Source organism: Alexandromys fortis, unplaced genomic scaffold (genome assembly GCF_014885135.2).
Source record: "Alexandromys fortis isolate MF-2015 unplaced genomic scaffold, M_Fortis_MF-2015_v1.1 scaffold_20, whole genome shotgun sequence".
In the NCBI taxonomy this organism is placed as follows: Eukaryota; Metazoa; Chordata; class Mammalia; order Rodentia; family Cricetidae; genus Alexandromys; species Alexandromys fortis.
Window position 1 is genome coordinate 15,602,813 of NW_026067903.1, and position 15,169 is coordinate 15,617,981.

The window sequence follows — 15,169 nt, forward strand, 5'->3', positions numbered from 1 at the left end:
GGACCTTTCCTTGTCCCAGAATTCTCCTCTTCTCATTGCCCCACCTATACTTCCTGCCTGGCTACTGGCCAATCAACATTTTATTAAATAAATACAAGAAACAAATCTTTACAGGGTAAAACCATTGTCCCACAGTATATTACTGTAATTGTACAACAAATTATTTTATGAGATATAGAAATATTAAGCAAAGATCTTTTTTTAAAAGACCTTTCAAGAAATAAAATACATTCAATACCAACTTTTTCACCCTATCCTCAAATACTGAGATAGGAAAGATTATCTCCTAAAGAAGCCTTCTTCACAGTTGAACTCCTGGAAGATTTCCTTCAAATACGGATTGTCTGCATCACATCAGTTGGTTCAGAACAATAGGAAAGAGATGGAGTGCAGCCCATTCTTCGGTTACCTCAACTGTGGTACTAAATCTGGTGACAACAACATACCAACACCCCCCCTAAACATGATAAATAAAACTCTAGCTAGCAGCATCAATATATGGAATTTTATAACAAAATTTAAATTTCCAGAATACAAAAATAAATATAAAAAAATTTCTTTAAAATGTACTACATAAGTAAATTAGTAAGAGTAATTGATGAGGTGCAATAGCCATTTCTAGTGAATGAGTATGCACCAATGATTATGAGTTATTAAGTAGAACTACTCTGTAACCCATAAATGATTAATCGATTATATTTTTAAGCCATATAAAACTTATACTTAATAATAAAAGTAAGAGGTATTAACCTTAAAATTTGGAATAAAAAGGTACAATATTTTAATTAGGAAATATCTAAATGATAAATATTAAAAGAGTAAAATAAAATTGAACATTTGATAATAGTATGTCTATTTTGCTGATAAACCAAAGAAATCAGAACAATCCACTAGTTTTTTAAAGATGTTCTATATTTTATACCTATTTGTTGTTTTATATCTGACTTAAAAATATGTTTACAATGTATTTTTAGTTAACAATTGTTAAATTATCCTAGCCACCAGAGAAAATCTAAACTACATCAAGATTCGTTCCATGGTCAGCTAGGGCAATGGCAAAGAGTAGGTCAGTCATTTACAGATGCTGTATCCTCTTAGTCCCTAAAGTGGTGTGCTCTTAGGTAGATGAATGAACCAAAACATCTTAAGAAATAAACTTGATAAATAAAATAAACTTCAATAAACTTGAAAAGACATTGGCTGGGAACTCTTTTACACAATACATTGTTTATCAGCAAGTGGATTAAGACATGAACTTCCTGTTTCCAAAAACTGTAAAAATGCATGATAATGTGCATGGCATCTTTTACTTACCTCATCCTTTAAACGTCATTTTTCATCTTCTAGGAAACAGTGCCGATCTCCGACTAGTAAAAACGTACATTGAACTTGGACTGCCTGGGGGAAGAGTTGATTTTCTTATGTCTGAGAGAAACCAGGTAAATAGGCAGTATTTTTAGTGGCAGCAAATATTCTTGTGCCAGTTCCTACATTTTGCTTGCTGTAAAATGCCGGTAGTCTTGAAAATACTTTTCTGACTTTTGTGAAGTTTGCTACCAACTTATATGTTGAAGACGTATAAATGATATACCTTTGACTTACGAGTTCTCTTTTGTGTATGAAACATTCAGAGTTCACATTTCTATACAAAAATTTTATTAATTAAGCTATTCTTAGAGGCCTTACTTTAACAATTTAATACTGCTGGCCTAAGGCATAACTAGATGAAGCAAGTTCTGTTACAGGATACTGAGGTGCCTTTCCCTAGAAACTCTGCTCTTTTTAATACAGTGAATGCTACAGTCACTAACTTTTCTAAAAATGAATTTAACTATATTGATAATACCTAAATAAAATATAATATGATTATATTCTGTTTTTCATGTTTTGGTACACGTTTTAATATATAATATGTTTTCCTTTTATTTAGAATGATACTTTTGCTGATTTTGACTGCATGACTGATCGCCTTTTGGATGAGATCATACAGTATATTCAGATATATAGTTTAACAGTCTCAAAAATAAGGTAACATGTTATTACACAGTCTGTTCTACTTCTGTGACTTACAGAACTGAACAGTCTGAAGTACTGTTCACCTAATCTGAAGTATAGGAACTGGGGCTGGAGAGACAACTCAGCTGGTAGCAGTGCCTGCAACCAAGTAGGGCAGCAAGTATTCAAGCTGTAGGACCCAACGGTTCCAAGAGAGAACTGACATCCACATGGACACCATGGCACACATGCATGCATATAAATCCTCACAAAATAATTTACTTTAATAAAACATGGGGAACTAAAACACTAAAGGAAGGGAAGGGGGAATATATTAGAGCCAGGCAAATTGGCTCAAGGTAAAGTGCTTGCTATGCAAGAATGAGGTTCTAAATTGAAAGCCAGTGTGGTGTTGCACTTCTGTCAGTCTGGTACTGGGGAACCAGAGACAAGTAAGTGGACTCTGGAACTTGTTGTCAGTCGGCCTAGCCAGTTTGTGAGTTCTAGGTTCACTGAGAGATCCTGTCTCAAGAAATAAAGTAGAGAAAAATTAAAGAAGATAGTTGATGCCAGTCTCTGGTCTTCATATATGTATGCACACATATATATGTACCTATATGTACATGCATACAAGCATGTATACATGCATTCACCACTAAGGACAGATTGTATTGTCTTATAATATAAAGTGTTCTGAATAAGCTTTATAAACAGAAAATAGATTATGGTAGCAGATACTATATCTGTGCCTTTCTTAAATAGTCCAGTATCATATAATCATATACAGTAGCTACAAGAGTCACAAGTTTCCAACAGATTGAAATATTTGAAGAGATGCAAATGCTAGTCACCTTGATTTGCTGATGATATGATGTGTGTGTGTGTGTGTGTGTGTGTGTGTGTGTGTGTGTGTGTGTGTTTTGGACTGCCACATTTCAACCCACAGATATGTATAAATAACACATGTTTGTTAACATTTTAAAATTAGTTTTTCTTAAGTGTTTTGGGGGTGTATATGTACATGCAGATACACATGCATGTGTATTCACACACAAGGAAACCAGCGGACAGGTGCAGGTATCAGTCCTCAGGCACTGTCTGCCTTGTTTTTGAGACGGGCTCTCTTGTCATCACCAAGTAGACCAGACTGGCTGGTTAGCTGGCAAGCACCTAGAAATCCACCTGTCTTTAAAGAACATTCCAAATTCTTAGTATTTCAAAATAATCTCTGGTGTATCCGGTTTGGAAGGTTTCTTCTGGGTTTTGTTATTGTTGTTACTGGTTTGTTTCTCTCTTTTAAAAAAAATTGAGAGAAATTATGGTTTCTGTTTCTTTCTTACAGCTTTATTGGACATTCATTGGGCAACTTAATAATCCGTTCCGTACTTACAAGGCCAAGGTTTAAATATTACCTCAGCAAACTTCATACTTTTCTCTCTCTTTCTGGGCCTCACCTTGGCACACTCTACAACAGCAGTGCTCTCGTTAATACAGGTAAAAGCTTTTTGTTCTCTATAAAAAAATATGACATGGGCAGATATTTTAAATATAGTTTTAGAATTTTTTGCTATTTATTTTTAGAGCCAATTTTCCCACACTTGAAGTCTCATAAAATGGAAGATAAACCTAGTCTACTTTGTTGTGTATATTTAATAAAATAAAGTAAAATAAAATAAAATAAACGTAAAGTTAATAAAAAAAATTTCAATGTTTGCTCACAGCTCTTCCCTGTGTGCTAGCCTGGCCATTTTTCTGAGTTCTAATTCAAGCTTAACTTGGGGACTGGAGAAATGGCTCAGCAAGTTAAGGGCACTCTTTGCTCTTGCAGAGGACCCGGGGTTGGTTCTCAGCACCACGTGGTTTCTCACCCAGGTCCCGAGACTCCCAACAGGCCTGCTTATGGTGCACATGACTACATGCAGGCAAGCGTTCGTACTCATAAAATTAAGTACATTTTTAATTTTTAAAGCGTAACTTCACCTCTTCCCCATTCCCGATCTCTGGATTGCAGTCAGAACCCCAAGTACGCTTGCACTGATACTCCTGTCTTGCCACTGTCCACCTCCCTCTGTACAAGCTGCATGCAGACCTCCATTGCTGAGTATGCCTGCTTTCTTGGATCTGTCTTAGTCCCATTTCCTATTGCTGCAATCAGATATACCCTGACAGAAGCAGCTTAAGGAAAGAGGGTGTAATTGGCTCATAGTTCCAGGCTGTAGTCCATCACAGCCTACCATACCTTCACCATAACTACCGATAGACTAAAAACTCAGTTCATAGGCATTGGATCTGCTGTGGTTGAGGCTTTCCTCCCTTTGCTTCCTTATCAAATGATATAATGTCCCCAAGTTTGTTCTTTGTATATTATTCTGTATTTTGTTACTAGCAGAATGAGCCACCGTTAAGCTGTGGTTAATGTGTACTTGCAAATATGTTTAGAAGTGCTTGTAAATATCAGAGAATAGAAGTACTTTGCAAATAAGTTTTTATTAGCCAACAAAATGTTAATGTATGATGTGATGTCTTTAAATGAGTAGATATGAGCATTAATAACTTTAGCATATATTACTCTTTTATATTTTCACATATCATATTCAACTTTCTAGGTCTCTGGTTTATGCAGAAATGGAAGAAATCAGGCTCTCTTTTACAACTGACATGCCGAGATCATTCAGACCCTCGCCAAACGTTTTTATATAAGCTTAGTAATAAAGCAGGTAAGTATTTAGCAACAGTTTAGAAGTCAGGCTTATAAGCTAGCAGATTATCAGGTCTTTCTGTTGATGAGAATATATCATTCAGCTATAATTTGAGAAAGAAATAGCAGAATCTAATGCTAAGCTATTAGATTAGTTTTTAATTTCTTAACAGGAGATATTGATAATCACCGTTCTCTCTGGCAGTGTGCAGAGTATTTTCTAGTACCATGAACACTAGTCAGTGGAAGTAAAGGCTCTAGGTAGGCACCAGCTCAACCTCTCTGTGTCTTATGACATATGTAAGTGTTACCGTCAACAGTAGGCGTTACCATCAGGTTATGGAGCGCATCCAATACCCTTGGCAATAGTCTGTGATGTGTAGGGGTTCCGTGGGTCTCCTTGGTCAGTGACCCAACAGTATTTAATCTCTTCCTGGCACTGGAGGTTTTACTTGGTAGAAAAAGATACCTAGTGGGGTATTGTTTGGTGACTTTATTAGGATCCCTTTTGTATGTGTGTATAGTTTACAAAGCTTCTACAGTAGTAGGTTTCCAGATGGTTATTTAATGGTCTTTTAGTGTACATTATTCATCCCAGTATTCCATTCTTTGCCCTTCTCTTCCACCCCGCTTCCTGTTTAATCTTCCATTCTAGTTTTTACTTTGTCTCTCCACGACAGTATATTCTATTTCCTCGGAAGATCCTCTTTACTAAGTACCTGACCTCTGTGTTTATATGGATTACAGCATATATTGAAAGCTTAAAAGCAAACATTCACATATAAGAAAAAAACATACAATATTTGTCTTTGGGGGACTGGGTTACTTCACTCGATTTTTTTTTTAATAGCTCCATCCATTTACGTGCTTATTTTTCTTAAGAACTAAATAATACTCCCATCATGTAAATGTACCGCCTTATATTATTTATCCATTCATTAGTTGATGGACATCTAGACTGTTTAAAACTTTCTGACTGTTATAAATAAAGTATCAGTGAATATGTTTAAGTAAATGTCTCTGTAGCAGGGTGAAGTATCCTTTGGATATATACTCAGGAGTAGTATAGCTAGATCTTGATGTAGCTCTATTCCCAGCTTCCTGAGGAACTGCTGCACTGATTTCCACAGTGGCTGCATAAGTTTGCACTCTCACCAGCAATGAATGCATCCCCTCCTTTCCCCACATCCCCACAAACATGTGCTGACATTTGTTTTATTGATTGTGGCCATTCTAACTGGGGAAAGATGAAATCTCAAAAGTAGTTTTGACTTGCATTTCTCTGATGACTAAGGAGGTTGAACATTTCTTTCTCAGCATTTGTGTTCATCTTTTGAGAACTCTGTATTTAGTTCTAGACCCCATTTTTAATTTTAACTTTTCTTCTTGATGTTCGTTTTTTAGTTCTTTATACATTTTAGATAATAGCCCTCTACAGACATGTATTAGTAAAAATCTTTTCCTCTTCCATAGTCTTTTGCTTTATACAAATGATGGTGTTCTTTGCCATATAGCAGCTTTTCAGTTTCATGATATCCCATTTATTGTTGGTCTTAGTGCCTGTGCTATCAGTGTTCTGTTCAAAATGTCCTCTCCTGGTACCAGTGAGTTCAAGCCTACTCTCCAGTTTCTGTTAGATACAGGATATCTGCTCTCATGCTGAGGTCCTTTCAGAGTTGAGTTTTGTGCAGGGTGTTAAGTAGGGATCTATTTGCATTCTTCTAGATACAACCATCCAGTTTGGCCCGCAGCGTTTGAGAAAGATACTGGCCTCTCCGCTGTGTATTTCTGGCTACTTTCTCACAAATCAAGGTTCCATAGGTGTGTGAACTTCTGTGTAGGTCTTCAGTTCAATTCCATTGATCATTGTGTCTTTCTATGCTAATCCTATGTTTATTTTTTATTGTTGTTGTTATTACTATAGCTCTGTAGTATAACTTAAAATCAGCAATTTTGTACCTCCAACAATTCTTTTATTATTTTTAGAATTGTTTTAGCTATCCTGGTTTTGTATTTTTGTATGAAGTTGAAAATTTTCTTCTCAATTTCTCTAAAGAATTGTGTTGGAACTTCAATGGGGATTGCATTGGATCTGTATATTGCTTTAGGCTGGCCATCTTTACTATGTTAATCTTTTTGATCCATGAACATGGGAGATATTAATTCTTCTGGTGTTTTCCTCAGATTCTTCTTCAGTGTCTTAAGTTTTTATTATAAAATTCTTAGTTTTGTTTAGTTAGTAATCCCAAGAATTTATTTTTTATGCTATTGTGGAAGGTATTGTTTCCCCAATTTCTTTATCAGTCTGTCATTTGTATATTGGAAAGCTACTGATTTGTGTATGTGTGTGCTAATTTTATACTCTGAAACTTTGCTGAAAGTGTTTGTCACCTGTAGAAGTTTTCTGATGGTGTTTTTAGAGGCTTTTTTTTTAAAATAGAAATAGTATCATCTGCAGATAAAGATACTTTGACTTCTTCTTTTCCTTCATAATATAATAACCATTGAGGCAAAGTACAGAAATGAACATTGTTGAATGAGCCTGCCAGAAGCTATGTAATGCACAGCTCCAAGAATTGTTTCCCTGTGGATTACAACATAAAAGCATCCTCATACTTATACACTGTTTGTAGCCCTTTGTGAAAAAGCTTTTAGATAAGTTATCAAAGTGAATTGTTCTGACGGTACATGACAGTGTCTTTGTAGCTTGGGGTAACTTTTCAGTAATGTTATTTTATATTCAGAATGTATGATCTCTAGAACTGCTTGTACACATGGCTGATAAATTTAAGATATAATTTTCATATTTTTGTTTACCTCTTTTTTAAAAAGAATTGGAAGTCAATATGCCCCTGTATAGTTGTAGACTAATACCTAATTTTTTTCTAGAAGTATGTTATGTTTTCTACATGTTACCTTATCTATGTATTAATAAAAATATGTCTCCACTTAGTCTGTTGGAGTTACAGATCTAGCACTCATTCAATTTATGAAAAATGTGTCTCCCCCCCCAAAAAAAAAACAATTTGCGAAGCCATTTTTTATTGTCAGAATCAAATCTACTTAATTTTGATAAGAAAAATTTTATGTTGTACTGGAATCTCCAGAAACTTATGCCCTAGAGTTGTCCATAGTATTCAGATCTAAAACTGAGCCGGACAGTGATGGCACATGCTTTTAATCCCAACACTTCAGAGACAGAAGAAGGAAACAGGTGGATCTCTGTGAATTCAAGGCCAGCCTAGTCTACAGAGGTAGTTCTAGGACAGCCAGGGCTATATAGCGAAACTTTATCTCATAAAATAAAAGCAAAAAATCTAAAACTGATGAAATATCTTGCCCTTACAGAGTAGGAAATGAACATGCTAGGACTGGAGAGAGAGGTGCCTCTCTGGTTAAGGGTACTTGCTGCTCTGGTTCAGTTCCCAGCACCAGCATGACAGCTCACAAACATTTGTAACTCTGGTTCCAAGGAATCTGATACTCTCTTCTGACCCCTGGGGGAGCCAGGCATGGATGTGTTATAGCATATATGCATGTGGTGAAATAGTTACACATAGCAAATACAAATAAATCCCCCCCCCCTTTTTTTTAAGTGGGAAAAGAGCAAATTATTCATAGAAAAGGCTGAGATCTGGACATGAGTGTTCATCACCCTCTGCATGCCCATCCACTTACGGAGACAGGTTATCTGGGGAGTGACCATAGTTGGTCTGCAGACCTGGGCATCGGGGTATTTTCCTATCTGATGATGCCGAAAGTGGAACAAATTTGATTCATCAAACATGGCAATGAAGAAGGCAATTCTTTTTTTCAATGTTTTTATGAAATATATGTGTATGTATGTGTGCAGTTGATTAATTCCCTTATAGATAGTTGGTTGTTTACATTACAGCTTGAGTATTCTGTTTTTTCAACCTGTCACTCAAAACATGGGATAACATTTCATGAGGAAAGGGGAAGAATGGCCTTACTTTAGTAAACACGATTATCTATAATGAGTGTTGCTGGTCTTTATAATAGACCTAACCTTTTCAGAGTCATGGTCCTTGAGTTTCAAGAGAAAAAGAGATGTCTCCAAAGTCTTGCATTTAGTCAGCAGTCATCGTCACAATTAGCTTATCCTAAGACTCTGACTCAGCGTAAAATACCAAAATTTTACTGTGAAATAGTATAGAACAAAACACCATGTCTGCATACTCAAGTTGTGATACATTACCATCATTTTATTTGATAATCACATAAATTTTTATTTATTAATAAGCCAAATAGCAAGTTGAATATGATGATGTTAAAATACTTTTTGAGTTCAATCACAAAAGTAACCCATGGACTTAACCTGAACTTGCCTTCTTTATAAAGAAAAAAGTGTGTGGGAGGGTGACAAATTGTGACTGGATCACAGTATCCATTATTATTGTCACTAAGAAGATCAAAGCAGCTGGCAGTAGTGGCTCACATCTTTAATCCTAGCACTTGGGAGGCAGAGGCAGAGAGATCTCTTTGAATTCAGGGACAGCCAAGGCTACAGATAGAAACCCTGTGTCAAAAAAATCAAAAGAAAAAAAGGGAGGAAGGGAGGGAGATAGTGGGGGGGGGGAGAATCAAAGCATGTGTTCTCTTCCCCAAGTCAAATAAGCAGACTATATGAGTGGTGATAGATGTTAAAAGGAAAAACTTAAGAAAAATGTTTAAATGGTTTTAAATGGAGTGGTCTGGGATTTTTATGGAAGAATATGACTTTGTTTCTTCAGATTATCCATAAATATTGCCTTCTGGAAGGAAAGGCCATCATAGATTTAGATTCTCAGTCTCCCCATGCCACCGTGCCAGAGTCGCTGTGCTCTCATTAAGTGCAGGCGAGCACTGGATCTCCTTGAACACAGCAGTTGCATGCACTGAAGTGACTTTTCTGAGAGCAGCCGGAAATCTGAAGGATGGAATCATGATGTATTTTAAAGGTCATAAATATACTACTGCTGAGGAAATTTAATTTTATTTATTACGATACTAATAAATTTACATCTGGTTAAGTTTTGTATTCTAATTCTTTATTTTCTACCTTTAGGGCTTCATTATTTCAAGAACGTTGTGCTGGTAGGATCGCTACAGGATCGTTATGTTCCTTACCATTCTGCCCGCATTGAAATGTGTAAAACAGCTTTAAAAGACAAGCAGTCAGGTAATGAGTGTGTGTGTGTGTGTGTGTGTGAGTGAAGTTTTCCCGAAATTTATCACCAAGTCATGTCTTTCCCTTTCTTCCCCTCCTCTTATCTAAGGCTAGTCTTCTCCATATTTTGCATATTTTCCTCTTCTGCTGTCTAGAAAGTTGTGTGAACTTTGGATCCCCCTCCGCTGTTGGGCTTGGTTGTCGTGGTAGTGCTTGTGCTTCCTGTTTTCTGTCACCACTTAGGTGAAGATGGCAGCAAGGGTGCCCCTGTACAATACCCCTGAGTGCTCTTGTTCCTTTGCTGCTTGTGGCATCAAAGGTAGTGGAAGCTGCTAGGCAACCTCAGTCTTGTTTGCTCATTTAGTTACTAAAGCTCAAAGATACTTCATGGTTTATGCGAAGTCACTGTTGACAAATACAGGCTTAAAGTAAGCATCGATCTTCTACCTCCCAGCATTGTCTTAGCTGCTTTTTAGACACTTGAGCCTTTTCTTTTTGCACACCAGCTCCTTAAGGTAGGGGCTTTTAATTTGCATGTGTATTGGCAGAGCCTAGCATGGTACTCCCTGTCACCTTACTGTGCCCTCAGAATAAGTTGAGCCTATATAAGGGAAAACTACAAAAGCTATTCAGATGGATAGCCAAAATGAAATAAAAGTCTTTTACCATGAGATTCTATTCTAAAAGTCTTCCTTATTAAACATACTTTGAAAACCAGCGGGGACTCAGAAAACCAGTTTGAGTCCCAGTAAAACCTAAGAGGAAGGAAGGTTATGAAAAGATTTGATTGTAGTTTCTTTGCTTTGTGCTTTTTCTTTGGTTAACTTATGTGTTATTAGTCCTCTTTTAAATGCCTGCTTCTTTGCTTTATTCTTCTATATACTGTTTCCTTCCTGTCATTCCTCAGTACTACATCCTATTTCTGAAACATGAAATCTACTGTGCTTAAATTGCCTGCTTTCCTGAGAACTTTAGCTACTTATAAGGCGTATAGAAGCATTATAAGCAATATTTTGTACCTTATACTAGTTTGTATACTTGTATATGTACAAACATGATATATCTCGTCTTTGTCTTTTTTACTTAACATGACCTGCTAAATCCATTCTAAGAATTAACTAAAGAAGGAAGGGAGGATAGGAGTCCAGCTTTGAATTAAAGCTGATTTGGAGTTTTGTCTGTTTTGCATACAAAGAAGTGGGCTTCATTTTGACATTTTTGTACCTTTATTTCTTATCTATGCCCCATATGCCCTCTCCCGCCCTCCCTCTTCCCCTCTTTCTGGTCCCCTTCCCCTCTTCTCTTTCTCTGAAGCACATATTCTGTTATTCTCATTCTCTCCCCTTCCCGTCTGACCTCCTCTCACCTCTCATAGTTCCCTTTCTGAAAACAAAATTAAGGAAATGTGGCGCATATTCCGCTATAAAAATGAATGGCATCCATGTGAAATGGATAAATCTGCGATCACCATGTTAAATGAAATAAGCCAGGTTCAAAAGGAAAACACCATGCTTTCTTCACATTAAAATATAAATAGAGAGCAGGGAAAGTGGAGGACTCGCTTAAAACTTAAAAGTACGGTGTAGAGCTTTAAAAATGCTAGCCAACCACTTCGACCACAGAAGCGCACTCTTCAAGACAGCTCAGATTGTTCTGACAAGAGGAAGTTGCTGTTATTTGTCAAAATATTGTAGAAATATTATCTGCCATACAATTATTTTTAAAGTACTTGCTACAGTATAAAGTATTTTATTTTACCATATCAAAATATTTTGTCACCAGCTTACTTTCTTTGCTTAGCAAATTACTAGTGACTAAAGTTAAGGAAAACTGCTTTATATGCATTGTTCTGAGTTAAAAATGGACAAATATAGTGTATAATAAATTTGAACTGGCCAAGTAAGGTATTATGATTACTAATATTTCCTATAAAATAATCTCAAAATAATAGCTGAAGAAAAGAAATTGATACTTTTCTGCTTTATGTGAAAACAATATAAATTTTATAAATTAGAGGGAAGTTGACAGACTTTCAGATATGCAAATAACTTTCCTTTTTGTCTACTTTCTAGGACAAATCTATTCAGAAATGATCCACAACTTACTTCGCCCAGTTCTGCAAAGCAAAGGCTGTAATTTGGTTCGATACAATGTCATTAATGCCTTGCCCAACACGGCTGATTCGCTCATCGGGAGAGCTGCACACATAGCTGTCCTCGATTCGGAAATATTTTTAGAGAAGTTTTTCCTGGTTGCTGCCCTCAAATATTTCCAGTAGGACAGAAGCATCATTAGAGACTTACCAATTACCTCATTCAGCAACGATTTAAATAATGTATTATAGTGTGTAGATGTTAAGTTCTAAGACATATTTATACCTTTTTATATGGAAGATAATTTATATCATCCATGTGTAGAGCCTTTTAAACATCAACTTTACTTTCTAGGTAATGTGGCTGTGCAATATTTTTTTAATTTTATCTTTTTACTTTTCTATTTTTCATATGTTTTGCTACCTAAGTATTTCAGTGAAACTTTGAGCCCATATGTATGTCTGATCATTTATTATTGGCTTCCACAATTGTTATTCAGACTACATCACGTTAAAGGCTGTTAGGATAGTATAGGATTTTAAATTTTATAATTTGGGGCTTTTAGTGGACAATAAATTTTACTTTTAACACTTTATTCTGTTTTAACTGGAAATAAAATGGCTGCTAAAATGTATTTTTGAAATCAACCTCTTTAATCCTAAAATACTAACTTTACATTTCCTCAAACCAGGTGGTTCATACATGCCAATGTTTTAAAAGTTTTCTATAAAGTCATTATTGTTGCTATTAAACGTGTCATGCTTATTAAAATATATTTTTACTGGTCATTTCAACATTATTTCTCATACTGACTTTTATTCCTGGACTTTTCTTGTTCATTAGGAGCTTATAAAGATTTCTGAATGCCCTCTGCCTTGATTTGGTTGGAATTTTGTTAAATTTAGTAATGTTGCTTGAATTTCTCACAGCAGTTCTTTAACCCTTTTCATAGAGTTCCTTCTATGTAATAATTAAATGTTGAAATTTATGAAATACTTTTATGAATTTAGATAATTTTTAAATACTATTAAAATTTATCGAGCTAAGAGTCATGTAAATAGAGTTAAAATTGAGAGATGATTAACTTTACATGTTTGGTGATACCGATGCAGATGTTTTTGATATATGGAGATGTTGAGTCTTTTGACTTTACAAACGGTGCTGAACAGCATTCACTTCACTACCCCCTCCTGTTTTATTTGTGAAAATAATAATGTGCTACAGGTGGATGGAAGGTCTGTTTACATTCACCACTTGTAGTGGGCAATGGTTTTTGTTAAGTCTGTATTATGTATAATTGGTGCATGTTTATTTTTAGTATGTTAATTGCCTCTGATGTTAATAAATGAGAAAATGCCTTTCTGGAGGAATAGCGGTAACATTTGTGATGTTTTTCTTACTCTTAGAATCCTTGGAGATGCAGCAGTGGCCTGTGTAATACTCTGTGAGCAGGATGAGTTATACTGTGGCATATCCATCCATCCTCCATGTGTCATAGGCTAGTACCTTCTCAGTTTACATAGCATGCCCTGATACCTTCTTAGAAGGTGTCCTCACCATTAAGTGATAAGTGGCTGCCTATGCTTTCATTCATAAGTAGATATACTAATCTTTCATATTCATCAAGTACTGAAAAGAATTTCATTGATCATATTTGATAACTATTTACTTTTTAAAAGTTATTCAAGTTTTTATGAGTTGAACTAAGCATTAAATATACCAAAGTTATAACTGGAAATATAAATATATCCGTTATCAGCCACATATTTTCGCTATATATTTTTCGTGTTTGTATAGGTTGGTTTTCAGTTCGAAATACGGATCTTTTTAAGTTTAAATGCCTTCTGCCTTGACAAAGGCCTCATTCATAATCATAATAATCATATTTAAAGGAAACTTACTCTTAGGATCGTAGTTCATTGGATTTTGGTCATTTCAAAACTATCTTAATGTAATTATTTCGGTGATTTAAAATCTAATGTTTAATTTCTGATTTATCAGGAAAATCATTATGTATCGTTTACCTCCATAAGGTGACATTCCGAAAGAGCGGGACCATGATTATGCGACATGGCACAGTTGACTCGCAGAATGAATCTTATCAGTGGGTACCAGAATAGTTCTTGGTTGCAAACAATGAATGGTTATGAGTAACTTAACACAGAATAAAAGAATTTATTGAAAGAGTAGCAGGTGCCTCGAAGAATTGAAGAAAAGACTAGAGAACAGGATTGGATGACAAGCCAAAGGGAAGTGAGATCCACACTCCCATCTGAACTCTGAACCTGAGAAGAGTGAAAGAAGACCTGTATGCTTGCTGCAGGCGGGGTGGGGGTAGGGGGCTTTTAGGACTGGCTCTCAACTCTGCCCTCTAGATTCAGTCTGGTGGGAGTACCAGGTGACCACAGCCAGGTTTTGTGCCAATGCTAGGGTCATGAAGGACAGCAGATGTACCTGACCCTCTGAGTTTTCAAAATAGGAAAGGGCAATTCTAACAATAATCCTGCTTTTCTTGCAAAGTATCACTTTAGCTTCGTGAAGACTTATAGGGACTTCCTGAGTAGTGTGGTCCAGTGAAGATGTTTAACTTTCAAAACATAACTTGGTCCAGAGCCCTAGCTGGAGTACCTTGGACAAATTCTTTGATTTAAAATAGTTATTTAAACCTCATCTCTGAGAAAGACAGAATGATACTGATTGAGCACAAAACACAATTTTATTTTGGTGGTGCGGGGGTAGGTTTTGAGGCAGGGTTTCTCTGTGTAACATTCTAACTTCAAAAACTCACTTTGTGACCCGGCTGACCTCAAACTCATAGAGATCCACCTGCATCAGGCTCCCAAGTGCTGGGATTAAAAGCGTGCATCGCCATGACCAGGCTAAAACCCAAATTTTGCTCTTTCCCTTGTAAATGTGACCATGCCAATGAGCCTTGCCAACTGCTCTCAGGGAGAGCCAGAATCAGTTTCCTAAGTCTTGGGGCTACCTTGTCCCAGAACAACTAGGTTGTCCTTAGGTTCTAGTCTGAATAGGAAAAGTGAGTAGGGTACTGGGGGTGTAGCTCAGTGGGTAATGTGCTTGCCTAACATGGGTGTGGTGGCACGTGCCAGTTTGATCTCAGCCTTTAGAAGCTGGAGCAGGATCAGAAGGTGATGATCATCCCTAGTAGTAGGTGGAAGCCAACCTAGGATATGTGAGACCTTGACTTTTCAA

At 36.3% G+C, this 15,169-nt stretch overlaps 1 protein-coding gene across 6 annotated transcripts in view; it reads left to right on the forward strand.

The window, feature by feature from the left end:
* The window catches only part of Fam135a (family with sequence similarity 135 member A), a 70,903-nt gene extending 57,568 nt beyond the window's left edge, over window positions 1-13,335 (forward strand). For all 6 annotated transcript variants that reach the window (XM_050134706.1, XM_050134709.1, XM_050134707.1 and 3 more), the window contains 6 exons: window positions 1,348-1,439; window positions 1,931-2,028; window positions 3,338-3,489; window positions 4,602-4,712; window positions 9,762-9,875; window positions 11,936-13,335. In XM_050134706.1, the coding sequence (XP_049990663.1) occupies window positions 1,348-1,439; window positions 1,931-2,028; window positions 3,338-3,489; window positions 4,602-4,712; window positions 9,762-9,875; window positions 11,936-12,141 (773 nt within the window). In that variant the 3' untranslated portion in view covers window positions 12,142-13,335. The remainder of the gene's footprint in view (window positions 1-1,347; window positions 1,440-1,930; window positions 2,029-3,337; window positions 3,490-4,601; window positions 4,713-9,761; window positions 9,876-11,935) is intronic.
* The last annotated feature ends 1,834 nt before the right edge of the window (window positions 13,336-15,169 follow it).